Source organism: Equus asinus, chromosome 26 (assembly GCF_041296235.1).
Source record: "Equus asinus isolate D_3611 breed Donkey chromosome 26, EquAss-T2T_v2, whole genome shotgun sequence".
Lineage (NCBI taxonomy): Eukaryota > Metazoa > Chordata > Mammalia > Perissodactyla > Equidae > Equus > Equus asinus.
The window spans coordinates 19688859-19707663 of NC_091815.1; the positions used below are offsets into that span (position 1 = coordinate 19688859).

An 18805-nucleotide genomic window follows, 5' to 3' on the forward strand; every position below is an offset into this window, starting at 1 on the left:
ACTTGGCCTGTGTAATCAAATCCCTTCTCCATCTTCTTCCACTCCTCACCTCTGTGACTTTGGAGGAATCGTATACTTCTGTTCAGTGGATAGTTTTAAAACTGCGCTGAGATTATGTCTGTTTTGGGTGAATTCCTGGCCAAGGTAAAGGGTAAGTGCCATCTCCTGGCTCAGGTAATTCTTCCCTTTTATAAGATAGACATTGAAAGAAGGATTTTTGAACAGATTCCCCTTTTATCTTCTATTCAAGACATTAAATAATATTTCTGGCCAATTAAACAGAAAAGGAATTCTATTTAAAGAGTTGATGGGCAGAACTGATGGGCAGGCTAGAGGCTGAGCTTCCAGGACCTACCCCCCAGACCATGATACAGAATCCAGATGGGGAAACTGCTACCCCTTTCACAAGACCCTGCTGCCCTCGACCCTGTCATCGGGCGGCCTTCACCCCCTTCTCTCCTGGGTCGCCCACTTCTGAGTTGTGCTCTAGCTTGGTCACATGCCTTCTGCGAGACAGGGAAAGCCAGGATTCCTATTTTTTGCTCCTATAAGGGAAAGGCCAACTGTACCCACAAAGGCTCAAAGTAAGGAATGACCATACAGGTCCCAATGTCCACTTAAAGCAAAACTCAGAAATTGTTGGCACTTTTCATTTTTCTGTTGGTGAAATGGGTTTTTTCTTTTTTAATTTCAAAAAATGAATGACCACTTCTTTCCCCATCTTTATAGAGGTGAAAGATTTCTTTTACAGCTGAGCTCTGTTGAGGCCCCTGCTAACCCACCTCCTTTCTCAATGTAGTGGATGAAAAGTGAAAGCCTTTTCCCATCAGAGGCACTTCCTCTATTACAAAAGAGGAAGCACAAAAAAGGTCTGCAGACTGGGAGGAAAATTAAAGGTGGCAGAACTTTCAGGCTAATTTAGCTTACATGAAGGATCTCTTAGTAGTGGGATCACTGTGTTCCTCTAGGCCAGCTGCCAAGTCTCATGTCTTCCCTTATGCAGGAGAAGCTGGCACAAGACTATGGGCCTTGCAAGTCTTGAACAGTATATTAGGGTTCTCCAGAGGAACAGAACCAATAGGATATATAGAGATACATAAGAGGAGATTTATTATGAGATTTGTTTCACGTCATTATAGAGGCTGAGAAGTCCCATGATCTGCTTTCTGCAAGCTGGAGACCCGAGGAAGCCAGGGATATAATTCCTTCTGGGTCTGAAGGCCTTAAAAAGGGGGGGGTGGGGGGGGTGGGGAGCCAAGGGTGTAAGTGCTGGAGTCTGAAGGCCTGAGAACCAGGAGCTCTGATGACGGCAGAAGACAGGTCCCAGCTCAAGAAGAGAGAGAATTCGCCCTTCCTCAGCCTTTTTGTTCTATTCCAGCCCTCAATGGATTGGATGATTCCCTCTCATACTGGGGAGGGTGATCTTTACTAGCTGACTGATACAGATGCTAATCTCTTTCAGAGACATCCTCACAGACACACCTAGATGTGGGCAACCCATAAAATTAACCATTACAAACAGCTTTTCAGTGCAACACCGAAGCAGCTTTCAACGTCTTCATTCTGGACTAAAATACAAATAGTATCACAACTTGATGATTTGTGTGTTTGTCAGGAGGTCCAAACCCTACAAAATCATGAAGTAAGTCAGATACTTCAAATCCTACACGTGCAAGCACTTTCTTGTTATATTGTTCCAAGGTCTCCACAGATGTCAGTGTCAAATCTGATGTTAAATTGCCTCTTGAATTTCAGAGAGTGTCAGCAATTACCATCTTGAAAATTCCTCTTAAGTAATAAACCTCCACGCTGTCATCACACTTTGATCAAGAGGCTGTTACAGGCAGTGTTATGTAAACAGATGACTGGTGTTGGGGAGAGCTCCAACATTTTGGCGGATGTTTTGCTGTGTTAGCAAGAATAATAAATTTGAAGTTTATTTCTTCTTGCAATAATTTAACTTCTTTCCTTAAAATTCACCTTTTCCAGAATGTAGCCTTTGTGTCTGGATTCTTTCATTTAGCACGATGTTTTTGAAATTCACCCATGTTTTGCAACAAGCTTTATTATGGAAAATTTCAAACATAAAACTCAAATATATAATAAACTTCCATGAGCCTGACACCAACTTCAACAATTAACAACCCACGGTCAATCTTATTTTACCTGCCTCCCCTCGCCCCAATCATGTTCCAGCAAATCCCAGATAGACTAGTTCATTTATAATCATTTCAATTTCAATCATATCTCTAAAATTAAAGACTTTTTTTTTTCTTGTTAACGATAATCCTATTATCCCACTTATTTCAGGTAAAGCTTTGGGGCAATACTATTTCATAGTAGATGGTGCATACTTCCTACTGCAGCGCATTAGGAGGCGCATAGCACCCGGGGCTGCCGGATTTGAGCCCACGACAGGAGCAGTCCCCTGTAGGGCTCCGGCACAGCATCCTCGGAACGGTTCCTGAGGGGGCGGAGCTGGCTCTTAGGGGCAGCGGTGCGCGTGCGCAGGGAGGCGCCCCACCTCGGCTGCCGTAGTTCGCCGTTTCACGTGGGCGCCCGTCGTCATGGCGGCCGTTCGGAGGCCAGTGCTGCTCGGCCTTCGAGATGCTGCAGTGCGTGGCCGCCCCACGGGGCCTGGCGCCTGGACTGCCAGCAAGCTGGGCGGCCTTCCGGTGAGGTGGGGCGCCGGAGCGGGGGTCGGTGGGCGCCGGGGTGAGGGGGCGGGCGAGGTCCCGGGGCGCACTCTGGGTCTGAGCGCTCCTCTGCCCTCAGGACGCCCTGCCCGCCGTGGCAGCGCCGAGGCCGGTGTGCGAACGTTGCAGGCAGCCGCTCGCCCTGGTCGTGCAGGTGTACTGCCCCCTGGAAGGCTCCCCGTTTCATCGGCTCCTGCACGTGTTCGCCTGTCCCCGGCCGCGGTGCGGCAGCGGCGGCGCGCGCAGGTAGGCGCGGAAGGGGCGGAGCTGCCCGCGGGGTTCACCCGGAGGGGCGGGAGCTGGCGGCCGCCCGGCGCCCCGACGTGGGGCTGGCCAGCCGGCGGGCGGTCGCGGGGGAGCCCTCACCGCCGTTTCTCTTTACCCCGAAGCTGGAGGGTGTTCCGCTCCCAGTGCCTGCAGGTGCGAGAGAACGAGGCGCTGGACGCTCAGGTAAAGCGGTCGTGGCTAGCTTGTTATGAGTTGCTGTAATTTGAGGATGTTTTCCAGAATGTCATTTGGGAGAAACTTTAAGCCATGTTTTTGAGGTACGTTTGAATGGTTTTTGTTCATCCCTGAACCACAGAGTGCCGTTTCCCTGAGGTTTTGTGAGTTGTTTGTTTTAATCTACACTGAAAGTCTTGAGGCACATAGCATATTTTTGTTTGGGAAAAAGTTTGTGTATATACATATATGTGGTTGTGTGTCATACATGTATAGGTGTTTACAGGAAATATACTTACTGTGTATTGTATACTGTATACATACAATATATATGTGTGTGTATATGTATGTAACAAACACGTTATAACAACGTGTATATATGTTTGTATATATGTATATAACAAACACGTTAAAATAAAATGAAATCTTAATTTATTGAAGCAGAAAGTCAGGCAAGTTCGCAGCTGCGAAGCGAAATTCAGCCTCCCTTTGCCTGTAAATGTCACTTCGTGTTTACCCTGAGTTCTTCATATGTGCCAGGCATAGTGCTAGCAATACCAGGAATAAAAAGATGAAGACAGCGGTGTCTGCCTGTGTTTGTCAGGCTTCACTTGTGCATAATAGAAAAGCTCTTTGACTTTTTAAAGCTGAGACAGACTTAGAATTAGGTTTTTACTAATTTATTGGGTAGGTTGGAGGAGGCAATTCCAGAAACAACTTCCAGAACCACACCTCGGAACTGGCCTAAGAGTTGCCGTGTTGCCTCTCGTGCAGTCAGGAAGCTGAGGTGTGGTCTGGTGAGCTGGAAGCTGCCCTCGTCAGAACTATTGACAACAGAGCCTTGCTCTGTCGCCATTTACAGACTGGCTGCCTTTTGCTTCGTGGCCTCTCTTTCGACTTCGGTCTCTCTCAAATTTGTGTCTCTCTATAGTGGACCTGATTAGCTCGCTCCTGATCATATTTGGCACCCTAGCTGCTAAGGAGTCTGGGAAATGTAGTTCTTTTCCGCCAGGTTCTGCAATGCATGCGCAACCAAAATAGCTTGGAACATTTGGTTGAATAAACCACGATGTCTGCCACACAGCCGCTGAAAGGAAAGACAATACTTGTCACCTCCAACATACTTTTGAGTAAATGAGGTCCAGGAAGTTGAATCAGAGTGCCAGGGGGAAGGGGCTGGTGTGAAGGCTCCCTTACAGCGCTCAGGAAATTGAAGGGATGAGTAGGGAATGGGTGAGATCACCCAAGTGTGCTTGAACCTCATTCACTGGATATTCTTCTAGAAGCAGGAAAATGGCCTCGCAGCTGAGGATTGGTGTGAAGGTGCAGATGACTGGGGAGGTGACGGTGAGGAGGCATCTCCACCACAGCCTACCCTGGATTTTGGAAATGATTCCAACAGTGCCAAAGACACAGACTGGACAGCCCAGCTCCAAGACCTCCACTTGCAGGATGCTGTTCCGGGTGCTGCTCCTCCTGCGCCTCCTGGGGAAGGAGTGGCTTTGCCTTCTGTGGTGCCGCAGTTCCTGCCCTACTACATCTGTGTCGTAGATGAGGATGATTACAGGGGCTTTGTCAGTCTCGATCACGCTCATAGCCTTCTGAGGGAATATCAACAGAGAGAAGGAATTGATGTGGAACAGTTGCTTTCCCAAAGGTGAGAATGTGCTGCTGAGGTTGAGAGGTGACTTGATCAGGAAGCTGCCGCAGTAGGTATGTGTAGTTTTACCCTGGTACCTGGAGAAACTTTTTCAGGCAGTGCTTGTGTGCGTAGGACCTTTCTGCTTTACTCCTCTTGGATGAGAAAGAGAGACAGAGACAAGGGGATCTTATCAGCCCCCCTTGAGATAACTTGAAAACACTTTGATGTATTTATAAGGACCCTCAAGAAAATGAACCATCAGAAGTTAGGGATGCCAAGTATTTACAGAGAAAGATGTGTTCACTATCTCTTTAACTTTCTTTTCTGTTTTTAAATGTATAGCTGAGACAGGTAAATTAGAAAAATGCCGTTTGTTTATTGACTCTCGGCTGTGGCTCAAGAACCGGCCTAGGACCTCGGAGACCCTCCCAGAGCCCCAGTCCTCACTTGTAAAATGGGCGTGATATTGATATCTCTGTTGTACATCTCATCAGGTGGTTTGGGAGTCAAGTGAGAGAGTAGTCTTGAAAGGCTTTATAAACCAAAGCCCTCTAAAGAAGTAGGAACGATCATTTTTGCTCTTAGAAAAGAAGTGCAACAGGATATTTGGAGAGATGACCTGGTTCTTTACCAGAGCTGTTTCATTTGTAAGCTTTTTCAGAGTAATGTTGGAATGCATGAAGACATATTAGTGTTTGAAAGTAATCCAGAATGGAAAAAGAAATGGAGAGTCAGAGGGCATAATGACTTTTTAAATTGCAAATAATTACCCTAGGGTTGAAAATGGCCAGGGAGCAGGCCTTGGGAGAAGGGTGGGGCAGGGGTTACTGTTGTGCGTTATAAGGTATTACATTTTTGATATTTAAATTGTGTGCATATATTACTTTGGTAAAATTATTTTTTAAAGAAAATTATCTTGTTTAATCTTCTAAATCCTGCAGTTCTCTGGATATAGACACAAGTGTTTCCTGTTTCTCTTTTTAGTCTTCCTAGTGATGGTGATGAAAAATATGAGAAGACCATAATTAAAAGTGGAGATAAGATATTTTACAAATTCATGAAGAGAATTGCTGTTTGTCAGGAGCAGATTTTGAGGTAAAAGCACATTTTATTTTAGTGTTTTTCTTGATTATAAAAGTAATACGTGTTAGGAAAACACATGTTAGTAACACGTGTTAGGAAATTATAACAAGAAATCCAAAATCCACAATGGTCCCCAAACCAAGAGGCTAAGATTTTAGTATATTATGTTCACTCATTTATTATGCATTTGGATGCATGCATGTAGGAAGGTATTGTGTATTTTTTAAAAACATAATTTGGATCATAGAGTATTTATAATTTTTTTCTTTTTCAATATTATTCATAGATATGGAGGGTTTTCCTATAACAATTTCTCGAAAAGTTTTTTTCTGCGTTTTTTAAACTTAAATTTTCAATAGGTAGTACATTCATAAGGTTCAGAAATATTGCTGGTTTTCTGTGTGTGCTTAAGGAGTCTCTTTATGCATGTATGAGCAAATATGATTACGTTACATTTTTTTACACAAAAGGAAGCATTCTAGACACATTCTGTATCCTGCTTTTTTAACTCTACACTGTATGTGGGAGTACTGTATCTTCTTTAGTACATTGAGAGCTTTGTTTTAAAAAAAAAATATTTAGGGGCCAGCCCCATGGCATAGTGGTTAAGTTTGGCGTGCTCCGCTTTGGCAGCCCAGGTTCACGGGTTCAGATCCTGGGCATGGACCTACATTACTCGTCAGCCATGCTGTGGTGGCAACCCACATATAAAATAGAGGAAGATTGGCACAGATGTTAATTCAGGGCTAATCTTCCTCAAGTGAAAAAAGGAGGAAGATTGGCAACAAATGTTAGTTCAGGGCCAATCTTCCTCAGGGAAAAAAAAAGCGCTTCATAGTAGTTTAGTCCCTCATCTGTTTTCCTTGTTGATAGACATTTAATGTTGTTTCTAAACTTTTGCTGTTATAACTTATGCTAATGAACAACCTTGTACCTATGTCAGTTTGCATGTATGCACACGTATCTGAAGGTTACGTTCTCTGAAGTGGCATAGTTAAGCGAAAGGGTATGTGGAGTTGTAATTTTGATTGATAGCTCCAAAGTGACTCCCTTGGACCTTAATTCCTATTGCTCTCCTGTCAGCTTTAATTCCTACTGGCGATGTGTAAGTGCCTATCTTCCCATAGCTTGATAATTTGTAAGTGTGAGCTTCATGCTTTTGTGTTTCTGCCAATAAAAGGTGAAAAAGGGCATCTTAGTATAATTTTATTTTGCTTTTTTCTTATTATGAGCATCTTTATGTTTTTGAATCATTTCTGTCTATTCATATTCTTTACCCATTTTTCCGTAACTTCTTGGTCCTTCTGATTTCTAGGATCTGTTATGATGTTAAGGAAATCAGCCCTTTATTATGATTAATTTTCTTGATTTGTTTGTTTTTTGACCTTCCTTATGGATATATTGTTGGGTATTTAATTGCTCCCATCTAGTTTGTTTCACAGTTTAATTCTGCATTACACATCCCCTTCATAAATCCTAGAATTTTTTATGATTTTCGCATGATCTAGTTCTAGAAGTGAAATTCAGGATCAAAGATTTGAAGTTTAAAGGTTCTTGATGTATATTGTTTAACTGTAGTTTTTACTACCTAGTTACAAAGTCAGGCTTTACTGGTGATTCCTACATCCTAATTTTATTGGTGAAATTCGGTTTATTTTTTCTCCTTGTTTTAGTTGGATATGGCAACTAGAAATCTCATAACACACGTGCCCTCATGAAAGCATGCCCAAATTATGATACCTTCTACAGAATTTTCAGATTGAACACATATTTTTAAGCATCTGCTACCTCAGTAGTGACGGTGTTTCTGGAGACCACCCTCTGGGAGGGGCCTCTTCCCCAGTGAGACTCATTGCCCACACTGAGGCCCTGCTACTGAAGGGCTGAGTTACTGTGTGCTGGGGTGGGAGGACGACCATAACCACTGCCGTTGGTGCTGGCCACAAAAGTACCTAGCCTGGTCAGGGAGCGGACAACACTATATGCTATGACGAGTGCCCAGGAGAGCTGTGAGCAAGTGTCCAGGAGCACAGCAGAGGGATCAGAGGCCTCTGCCTTGGTGCATCAGGGAAGGCATCATGCAGGAGAGACAGACTTGGGCCCTCAGTCCTGCTGGAGGGACTAAAGGGCAAGGATGCTCTGAGTCACAGGTTGGTCACTGACTAAAGAAAAAGGTACCCAAGTACATAGTGATGGAGTGGGGGCAATTGAGTGAGCTGGACGTCAAGGTGTCTGAAGTGACAGTAGCTTGGCTGAAAGACTGTTCGTTCTCCTTTGCTTCCACAGCTCCATATCTTGACCTCCTTTAGAAAGACATACACCCTTGTTGTCTTCCTTCCTTGCCAGACTAGGTGCTCCCCATACTTGGTACCTGGTACTGGCATGGATTAGGTGCTTGACTAGTATGTTTTCAGTCCATTTCGTACTAAACAGTTTGTACTTTATTGTGTAACCAGTGAATGCCAGGGGAATGATATGTTTGCTCTGAGATTAGAGGAAAGGAATCCAGGTGAGAGATGGTGAAAGGGTTTGGATCATGGCAGAGGATATGGGAAGGAGAGGATAAATATGGAAGATGTTCGTGTAATGGCAAGTCTTGGTGGCCACTGGATGTGAGAGTAAAAGATTAGAAGGCAGCAAAAGTGGTTTTGAGGTTCTGGCTTGTGAAATTGGACGAGCGTTGATGCTGTTCTGGAGATGGGGGTTTAGGAGGCTGTTATCTGGAGCACAGGGGTCTTGATTTTTCTCGGACTGCAGTGTGTGTCCTCGTCAATTTAATCTACATCTTTACAATTAAATCTTTGTTACTGATAATAGCTTTGATTTTGTTTCCTCTGTGCATTCTACGTTACAAGTTTTGTGTATTGAAGACATATTACTTTTGTAGTAAATGACAAGTGCTCATAGAATATTGAACCCAAGGCCTTGGAAGTTCAAGGCCGAGGTGTTCCGTTTCTAGTTGTGGGTCCTTGGGCAAGTCACTTAACCTTTGTTCTCCCAGTGCCTCACCTCTAAAATGAGGGTGATGATATAACTACCTATTTCCTAGGAATCCTGTGAGAGTTAAATGAGGTGATGAGTGAGAATACTCTGTGAGACATTTGCAAACACTGGCTATTGTTTGAAATCCACTATGCAGTGTTCTGGGGAAGCAGAGATCTGTTAGGCTCTGTTAGTAGCATTGGCATATTTATGCGTTCTTCATGATCTTAGGACAAGGGTCTGCTGAATTACCTGATTTCTGTAAATTCTTTGGCAGTGAGGACAGTATGTAATTCTTATGCAAAGCACAGTGCTTGTGTATAGTAGGTACTTCATGAGTCTTTGGTGGAGCCAACACCTTTTCAAACAAGGTGGGGATGAAGAGAGCCTTGGTTTTGGCATTAGAAGACTTGGGTTGGGGAGATGAATTACCCTTTTTTTATTTAAACTTTTCTTTTCTTTCTTTCTTTCTTTTTTTTTTCTTGCTGAGGAAGATTCGCCCTGAGCTAACATCTGTGCCAGTCTTCCTCTATTTTGTATGTGGGTTGCTGCCATAGCCTGGCTGCCGACAAGTGGTACAGGTGCACACCTGGGAACTGAACCCAGGCCGCTGAAGTGGAGCATGCAGAACTTAACCACTAGGCCCTGGGGCTGGCCCGTGAATTAACCTTCTGTAAGATGAGCCTAATACTTACTTTACAGGATGTTTGGGAGGATTCAGTGAGGTAAAGCATGTTCATTCGTCCAACAAATATTTAGTGAGTCTATTCTAAATGCCAGACACTATTATTGATGCTGCAGAAACAGCAGGAAATGACAAAAAGTCCATGTTTTTATAGATTTTACATTCTAGTGAGGGAGATTAAAAATAAATACACATGTTGCATGATTTCCGGAAGTGATAGATGAGGAAAATAAAACAGAGCTGTTTTAAGTAGGATGTCAGGTTGGCCTCAGAGGAAATGACATTGCCAGCAGGTATAGTGTATAAAAATAGTTAGCAACATGGTGAAAACTTGTAAAAATGGATTGGGATAAAGTAGGCAGAGTGAAGTCAAATGGTCTTTCTCCCCTAATAGCTGACACAATGAATCTAAGAGCTAAAAGTCAGCCAAAAATAAAATAGAAAAACCAAATAAATATCAAAAAGAAAATCCCTTCCATCAGCAGTGAAATAAGGAAAGGGACTTAGTACCATAAAATTCAAACTGGCAGCCCAGGATATAATATCATTAACTGTCTAATACATTTCTGAGTGTTTCACATGTATTTACGTAAGTAATTAGTTTACTCTTCACAGAGAAAGGTACAGAAATTTCTGGTATGGTTTAGTGCAAGTTCTAACCATGCAGCCCTCTTCTCTCACCTCTGCAGAATATACTGATTAATCCACAAAATCCTGAGAATTGTGAGTAATAATCCTGAATCTGGACAGAAGCAAACAGGAGGAGAGTCTCTATCGTCTGGTGTGGGGGGTAGTGGAACTGGCTGTGGGCCAAAGAACTGGGTGAGGTGGGGTGATGGCACAGGGAGTTAGGGATTGCCTCTCAGAAGCAAAAGGTGCTGGTTCTGTGATGAGCCTAGAGTGATGATAGGGGTGTCAAGAGCCATTTCTCCCCCATTAGAGTGGGATCTCTCCTGACGTATAAGACATTTTACACCGTCTCACAAGTAAAAGCAAAGCCCAGGTGTTTTAGTAAAGATTGTGAACTACAGGTCTTAGCAGAACTACATCTCTACCCCAATTCTCTGTCTTTTACCATCTACAGAGAAGTAGAGGAAATGAAACATACTCTTGGAGAGGAGGGGAAAGAACAGACCTCAGATAGGAGATTGACCTGAAATCAGTAAGAAATCCCACATACCACTTAGGAGCAAATGGATGCTCTGAACAGAGTTGCCCCCTTAGGCATGAGCTAGATGAAAAATGGTATGCCACTCATGTAATCGTAATGTGGGCGGTAAAATTAAAGACATGAACAGTACATACAAAAATGAACTGAGAACCATGTCTAGAAGAAAACATAATTTAAGGAACACATTAACCCAGCAGGTTTTTCAAAATGTAGAACAACTTCATAAGAAAATGAATTCAATAAAATCAAGAGTTAAAGGTGAGAAAATAAAGTAGCTTTGAATTGCTAAGGAAACCAAGCCACAGACCATTACATATCTAATAACGTTAGAATATAAGGAGCATAATAGACTTGGTTGAAAATCAAAGTACTGATTTAGAGAAAAGACTTGAGGTAATCCAGTGAAAGCAGAAGAAAAAGAAAGCAATCAGAAGATGATATATATGGAAGATTGATAAAGATAATTACTATAAGGATAATTGGTATCCAAAATAGAGAACTGAACAAATGGATCAAAAATAATATTCAAAGATAAAATAGGGAATTTCCCCCAAATGAAATAAGAGCTAAATTTGCAAATATTAAAGTACATTGAGTACAAGAGTGATTGTCAGTGAAAAACTTAGCCTGGTGGTGGTTTAAAAAAAATATTGTCAATCTTTTTAATTTTAAACATTCTGGTAGATGATAGTGGTATTTCCTTCTGGTTTTAATTTTCATTTTTCTAATAACTAATGACATTGAGAATCTTTTCATGTGCTTGTCATCTGTATATCTTCTTTAGTGAAGTGTGTGTTTACAACCATTTTTAAATACCTTTATTGAAGTGCAGTTGACATACAGCAAACTGCCCGTATTTAAAACATACACTTTGCTAAGTTGTGATATGTGTATACACCCGTGAAACCATTGCCATAATCAAGGTAATAAACATCTGTCACCCCCTAAAAGTTTCTTCATACTCCTTTGTAAGGTCTCTCTCTTGCCCTGTCCTGTGGCCCGCCCCCATTCCTAGGCAACTGCTAGTCTTCTTGTCATTATAACTTAGTACATTTTCTGTAAATTTATATGAATGAAGTCATACAGGATATACTATTTTGGGGGTGGAGGGGAGTCTGTTTCTTTCACTCAGTATAATTTCAAGATTCATCCTTGTTGCATGTATCAATAGTTCATTCATTTCTACTGCTGTGTAATACTACATTGTGTGGATAGACTACAATTTGTTTATCCTTTCACCTGTTGATGGATGTTTTGGTTGTTTCCACTTTTTGGCAATTATAAATAAAGCTTCTGTAAACAGTGTTTAAATCTTTGTATGGACATATGCTTTCATTTCTCTTGGGTAAATATCTAGGATTAAAATGCTTGGATCTTAGGTGTTTAAGTTTTTAAGGAACAGCCAAACTGTTTTCTAAAGTGGTTATACCATTTACATTCCCTTCAGGAGGGCATAAGAATTGTAGTTCTGGGGGCCGGCCCTGTGGCTGAGTGGTTAAGTTTGCGTGCTTCGCTTTGGTGGCCCAGGGTTTTGCTGATTCAGATCCTGGGCACAGACATGGCACTGCTCATCAGGCCACGCTGAGGCAGTGTCCCACATGCCACAACTAGAAGGACCCACAACTAAAAGTGTACAACTATGTGCTGGGGAGATTTGGAGAGATAAAAGCAGGAAAAAAAAAAGAAGATTGGCAACAGTTGTTAGCTCAGGTGCCAATCTTTAAAAAAAAAAAGAATTGTAGTTCCTCCACATCCTTGCCGATACTTGGTATGGTCATTGTTTAATTTTAGCCATTCTGGAAGATGTGTTGTAGTATTTCCTTGTGGTTTTAATTTGTAAATATTTACTCCTTAGAAGGACATACTCCTTCTGTAAGGCCAATAGTGTGGAGGGAATCTGCAGGCGGGCTGAGTGGGCTTTGTTGCAGTTTTCTTTAGATTCAGTTCAACATTGGCTTTAGTGTCTTCTTCCAGACTTTGAATCAGGCATTGATAAGAGTTCAGATACCTTGCTGTGCTTTACAGGCTTGCTGCTAGTTTTTGGGTCTTTAGATTTTCTTTGTTCTCTAGTTTTGCTGAAAGAAAGTTTGCAAAGTCTTAGTTGTTGGAACATGACTTGTATGTGGCCTTGTTTCAGAGTTCTTTGTTTCCTTGCCCCAGGTATTCCTGGAGTGGAGAACCACTTTTTTTGACCTGCCCTACATCGGAAGCCTCTGAGCCCCCAGCCTGCAGCCACTGTGGAGTCCGAAGAACATTTGAGTTTCAGCTTATGCCAGCACTGGTCAGCATGCTCAGAAATGCTAACTTAGGTAAGAAGCCCTTTACTAATTTGATTTGTGGATTTCTGGCACTAATTTGGAATGATTTCAAAATGAAAGACTATTGTTTCATTTTTATTTACTTATGAAATATAAGCATATTACAGAAAATTTGGGAAATCAAAATTATTTTAAGGAAATTTGTAATCCAGCCAGTGTAACACAACTACTGATACTATTTTGGTTGATTTAAGGCCAAGCTATTGTCTGTCCTTAAAATTATTTTCATCACATTATTGTATAACAAAAATTTATTGTTCTTTTAAAAATAACTTTTACATGATTGTAATTATTATTTTATCATCATTATATAGTCTTTATTTTTAGAATTTTTTAAAGAAAAATTGGAAGTTTTTATAATAAAAGTAGTAGATATTATGGTGCAAGATTCAAGCAGAAAAGAAGTACATGCAGTAAGAAGTAAGTTCATCTAAACATATTTTATGCATACACAAACATGAATATATATGTAAAACATTTTTGGACAAAAATATGCATACTGTCTTACAGCCCTTTTTTTTCTTTCTCGTATAATCAGGGAATTTTTTCCATGTTAATATATTGGAATTTTTTGCAAACAGCTTTATTGAGATGTAATTGACATACAATGAACTGTATATATTTAAAGTGTACAGTTGGCTAAGTATTGACATACATATACACGTGAAATCACCAGCACCACAATCAAAGTAATGAATGTGTTCATCACTCTCAGAAGTTTCCTCAAGTCCCTTTGTGCTATTTCCCCCCTTCTATCAACACCTGATCTATTCTGTCATTGTAGATTAGTTTGCATTTTCTAGTTATTTTATAAATAGAATCATATACTGTATACTTTTTGTTTGCTTTTTTTCACCAATAGTTATTTTGAGATACATTCATATTCTTGTGTGTATCAGTTCGTACCTTATTGTTACTAGTACTGTTCCATTTTTGGGGTGCATCACAATTTGTTTATCAGTGGATTTTCTGATGGACCTTGTGTGTTGTTTCCATTTGGGGCTATTACAGATAAAGTTGCTATGAAGATTTGTGTAGAAGTCTTTGTAAGGACATAAGCTTTTATTACTCTTGGGTAAATACCTAGGAGTGAAATGGTTGGATCATATGATAGGTGTGTATTTAACTTTTTAAGACACTGCCAAACTGTTCTCCAAAGTGGTTGCACCACTTACCTCCCGACCAGCTGTACATGAGAGTTGCACAGCCTTGCTAACACTTGGTGTAGGCTGTCTTTTTAATTTTAGCCAGTCTCATAGGTGTGTAGTGATGTCTCATGGTTTTAATTTCACTTTTCTAATGACTAATGATTCTGAGCATCTTTTCATGTGCCTGTTTACCACTGTATATTTTCTTTGGTGAAGTGTCTCTTCTAATCATTTGCTCCTTTTAAACATTGCATTGTTTGTTTTATTATTGAAATTTTGAGAGTTTTCTATAAGTTCTGGATACAAGTCCTTCATCTGATACATGATTTAGAAATGTTTTCTCCAGGTCTGTGACTTGCCTTTTTTTGTTGCTGTTTTTTGGTATGGACTTTATTTTTTAGAAGCTTTAGATTTACAGAAGAATTGAGAAGATAGTTTAGAGAGTTCCCATATACTTCACACCCAGTTTCCCCTTTATTAACATTTTACATTAATATGATACTTTTACATTAATATAACATTTACATTAATATGATACTTTTGTTACAATTCGTGGGAACTAATATTAATACATTATTATTAACTAAAGTCCATAGTTTATTTAGATTTCTTTAGTTTTTACTTAATGTCCAAGATCTCATCCAGATACCACATTGCATCATGTTGTCATGTCTCTTGCCTGTGATGGGTTTTCAGACTTTCCTCATTTTTGGTGATCCTGACAATTTTGGGGCATACTAGTCACTTACTTTGTAGGATGCCGCTGTATAGGAATTTGTCTGATGTTTTCTCTTGTGATTAGATTAGAATCGGGTTATGGATTATTGAGAGAAAGATAGCAGGTAAAGTGCCATTTTCTTCACATCAAACATCCACTCAAGGGTGCATGCTGTAAACATGATTTATGACTGTTGTGTTGGCCTCAAGTACCTGGCTGAGGTAGTGTTTGTCAGGTTTCTCCACTGTGACACTACTCCTTTTTCTCCCTCTTCCATAATGTACTGGCTTGTCTTTTCATTCTCTAAACAATGTCCTTTTTGAAAAAGCAGAAGTTTTTGATTTTGAAGGCCAATTTATTAATTTTTTCTTACATGGATCATGCTTTTGATGTTTTGTCTGAGAAATATTTGCCTAACCCAAGGACACAAAGATTATCTTCCAGGTTTTTTTCTAGTTTTTAGTTTTAAGTTTTTTACATTTAGATTTATATCCATTTTGAGTTAATTTTTATATATGGTTTGAGGTATGGATCAGGTTAATTCTTTTCCATATATATATATCCAGTTGTTTCAGCACCATTGATAAGGCTATCCTTTCTCTGCTGGATTATCTTTTTGCCTTTGTTGAAAATTGGTTGTCCGTATATGTGTGAATTCATTTCTTTATTCTGCATTCTGTTCGTTAATCTGTTTTTCTATCTTGATGCCACTGCCACACTGTCTTGATTACTATAGCTTTATAATAAGACATGTAATCTGGTAGTGTTAGTCTTCCAGCTTTATTCTTCCTTTTTGAAGACGTTTTGGCTCTTCTGGGTCCTTTGCACTTCTATATGTATTTTATTTTATGTTTTGGTGAGAAAGATTGGTCCTGAACTAACATCTATTGCCAGTCCTCCTCTATTTTGTATAGGGGATGCCGCCACAGCATGGCTTGATAAGTGGTGTGTAGGTCCATGCCTGGGATCCAAACCCACAAATCCCAGGTCACCGAAGCAGAGCGCATAAACTTAACCATTACACTACCAGGCTGGCCCCTCTATAGCTATTTTAGAATCAGCTTGTCAATTTCTTAAAATAGATGAGTTTCTGGGATTTTTGGGGGTTGTGTTGATTGTCTGGCTCAGTTTGGGAAGAATTGTTACCTTAACAATGTTGAGTCTTCTGACCCACACACGTAGTATATCTCTCCATTTATTTAGGTCATCTTTAATTTTCTACTGCATTGACTTGTAGTTTCCAATTTATAGTCTTGCTCATTTTTTTAAATTTTTGTCCCTCGTTGCAGTTTAAAAAATTTCAATTTCTGATGTTTGCTCCTTGTATATTAAAATACAATTGATTTTTTAAAAATTTGTGGTAAAATATGCATAACATAAAATTTACCATTTTAACCATTTCCTAAGTGTACAATTCACTGGCATTAAGTATATTCACAATGTTGTGTAACCATCACCACTATTTCTTTTCAGAACTTTTTCATCATCCCAAAGAGAAAATCTGTACCCATTAAGAATTAACTCGCCCCCCAAAAAAAGAATTAACTCCACATTCCCTCTTCCCTCTGTCCCTGGCCACCTCTATTCTACTTTCTGTCTCTGTGAATTTGCCTATTCTAGATACCTCATGTATGCGGAATCAGACAGATATTTATCCTTTTGTGTCTGGCTTATTTCATTTAGCATAATGTTTTCAGTGGTCATTCATATTGTAGCATGTATCAGAATCTCCTTCCTTTTGTAGCTGGATAATATTCCATTGTATATGTATATAAATTTTGTTTATCCATTTGTTTGTTGATGGGGGTTTCCATCTTTTGGCTATTTTGAGTAGTGCTGCTGTGAACATTGGTCTCTAAGTATCTGTTTGAGTCCCTGTTTTCAATTCTTTTGGGTATATAGTAGGAATGGCATTGCTGGGTCATATTGTACTTCTATGGTCAACTTTTTGGGGAGCGTCTAAACCGTCTACCACAGTGGCTGCACCATTTTACATTCTTACTAGTAATGCATGAGCATTCTGATTTCTCCACATCCTCATCGACACTTGTTATTTTCTGTTTCTTTCATAATCGTCATCCTACTGGGTGTGAAGTGGTGTGTGATTATAGTTTTTATGTGTGTTTCCCTAATATGTAATGATGTTAAGCATCTTTTCATGAGCTTATTAGCCATTTATATATCTTCTTTGAAGAAATGTTTATTCAAGTCCTTTCCTTGAGTTGTTTGTCTTTTCTGTTGTTGAATTGTATGAATTCTTTATATATCCCAGAAGTTTTTAATTTTGGTGAAGTCTGTTAATGTATTTTTTCCTTTTTTGCTTGTGTTTTTGGTGTCATACTTAGGAAATCATTGCCTAATCCAAGGTCTTGAATATTTTCACATGTGTTTTCTTCTGAGAGTTTTATATCTTTAGCTCCTAAATTTAGGTCTTTGATGCATTTTGAATTAATTTTTGTAGATGGTGTAAGGTAAGGGTCCAACTTCATTGTTTTCCATGTGGATATCCAGTTTTCCCTGCATCATTTGTTGAAAGACTGTCCTTTCTCCATTGAATGGATATAGTACTTGTCAAAAATGGATTGACCATATAAATGAGAGATTGCTATTCCAGTAGTCTATATACCTGTCTTTATGCCAGGACCACACTGTTTTGAATATTGTCACTTTGTAGTAAGTTTTGAAATCAGGAAGTATGAGTCCTCCAACTTTGTTCTTCTTCAACATCATTTTGGCTATATGTGGTCCCCTTGAGATTCCTTATGAATTTTAGAATGTTTTTCTGTTTTTGTAAAAAACACTTTTTGGGATTTTGATAGGGAGAGAAACAGAGACGTATATAGAAGCAGAGTGTTTGTACACTATTGAAATAAAGTGGGTATTATTCAAATGACATTGTTGTAATTTAAGATTTTAATTCTAATCCCTAAAGTAACCACTAATAGCTAATAAAATACACAGAAAATGAAGGAAGGGAATCTAAATGGTATATTACAAAAAAAATCACCTAAATATGAAAAAAGGCTGTAATGGAGGAATTGAGGAACAAAATATTATAAGACATATAGAAAATAAATAGGTAAATGGCAGAAGTAAATCCTTCCTTATCAGTAATGACGTTAAATATAGATGGAGTGAACTTTTCTATTTAAAAAAGGCAGTGGCAGATTGAATATAAAAAAATAAAACGGGGCCGGCCTAGTGGCACAGTGGTTAAGTGTGCATGTTCTGCTTGGGCGGCCCGGGGTTTGTCTGTTCGGATCCCAGGTGCGTACATGGCACCGCTTGGCAAGCCATGCTGTGGTAGGCGTCCCACATATGAAGTGGAGGAAGATGCGCATGGATGTTACTTCAGGGCCAATCTTCCTCAGCAAAAAGAGGAGGATTGGCAGCAGTTAGCTCAGGGCTAATCTTCCTCAAAAAAATAGGGGCCCGCCCGGTGTCGCAGCGATTAAGTTCGCACATTCCACTTCTTAGCGGCCTGGGCTTTGCCGGTTTGGATCCCAGGTGCGGACATGGCACCCCTTGGCAAAAGCCCTGCTGTGGTAGGTGACCCACATATAAAGTAGAGGAAGATGGGCACGGATGTTAGCTCAGGGCCAATATTCCTCAGCAAAAAGAGGAGGATTGGCAGTAGTTAGCTCAGGGCTAATCTTCCTCAATCAATCAATCAATCAATCAGTAAAAAAATAAAAAATAAATTTAAAAAATAAATAAAAATACATACATACATACATACAAACAAACAAACAAACAAGACCCACCTATACATTGTCGATTAGAGACTCTATCTTTAGATGTAGGGACCCAAAGAAGATGAAAGCAAAAGGACAGAAAAACATATTCCAGGCAAATAGTAACCCAAAGAAAGCTGAGTGGCTATATTATCATTGGACAAAATACATTTCAAATTTAAAAAAA

General features: G+C 40.0%; 1 protein-coding gene across 2 annotated transcripts in view; it reads left to right on the forward strand.

Annotated features, from left to right (window-relative positions):
* The first annotated feature begins 2518 nt into the window (after nucleotides 1-2518).
* PDCD2L (programmed cell death 2 like) overlaps nucleotides 2519-18805 on the forward strand; it is a 28236-nt gene continuing 11949 nt past the window's right edge. The window contains exons 1-6 of one of the 2 annotated variants that reach the window (XM_014838177.3): nucleotides 2519-2675; nucleotides 2776-2942; nucleotides 3086-3146; nucleotides 4421-4794; nucleotides 5764-5874; nucleotides 12861-13009. In XM_014838177.3, the coding sequence (XP_014693663.1) occupies nucleotides 2568-2675; nucleotides 2776-2942; nucleotides 3086-3146; nucleotides 4421-4794; nucleotides 5764-5874; nucleotides 12861-13009 (970 nt within the window). In that variant the 5' untranslated portion in view covers nucleotides 2519-2567. The remainder of the gene's footprint in view (nucleotides 2676-2775; nucleotides 2943-3085; nucleotides 3147-4420; nucleotides 4795-5763; nucleotides 5875-12860; nucleotides 13010-18805) is intronic. The other variant, XM_014838178.3, reaches the window with a different exon arrangement.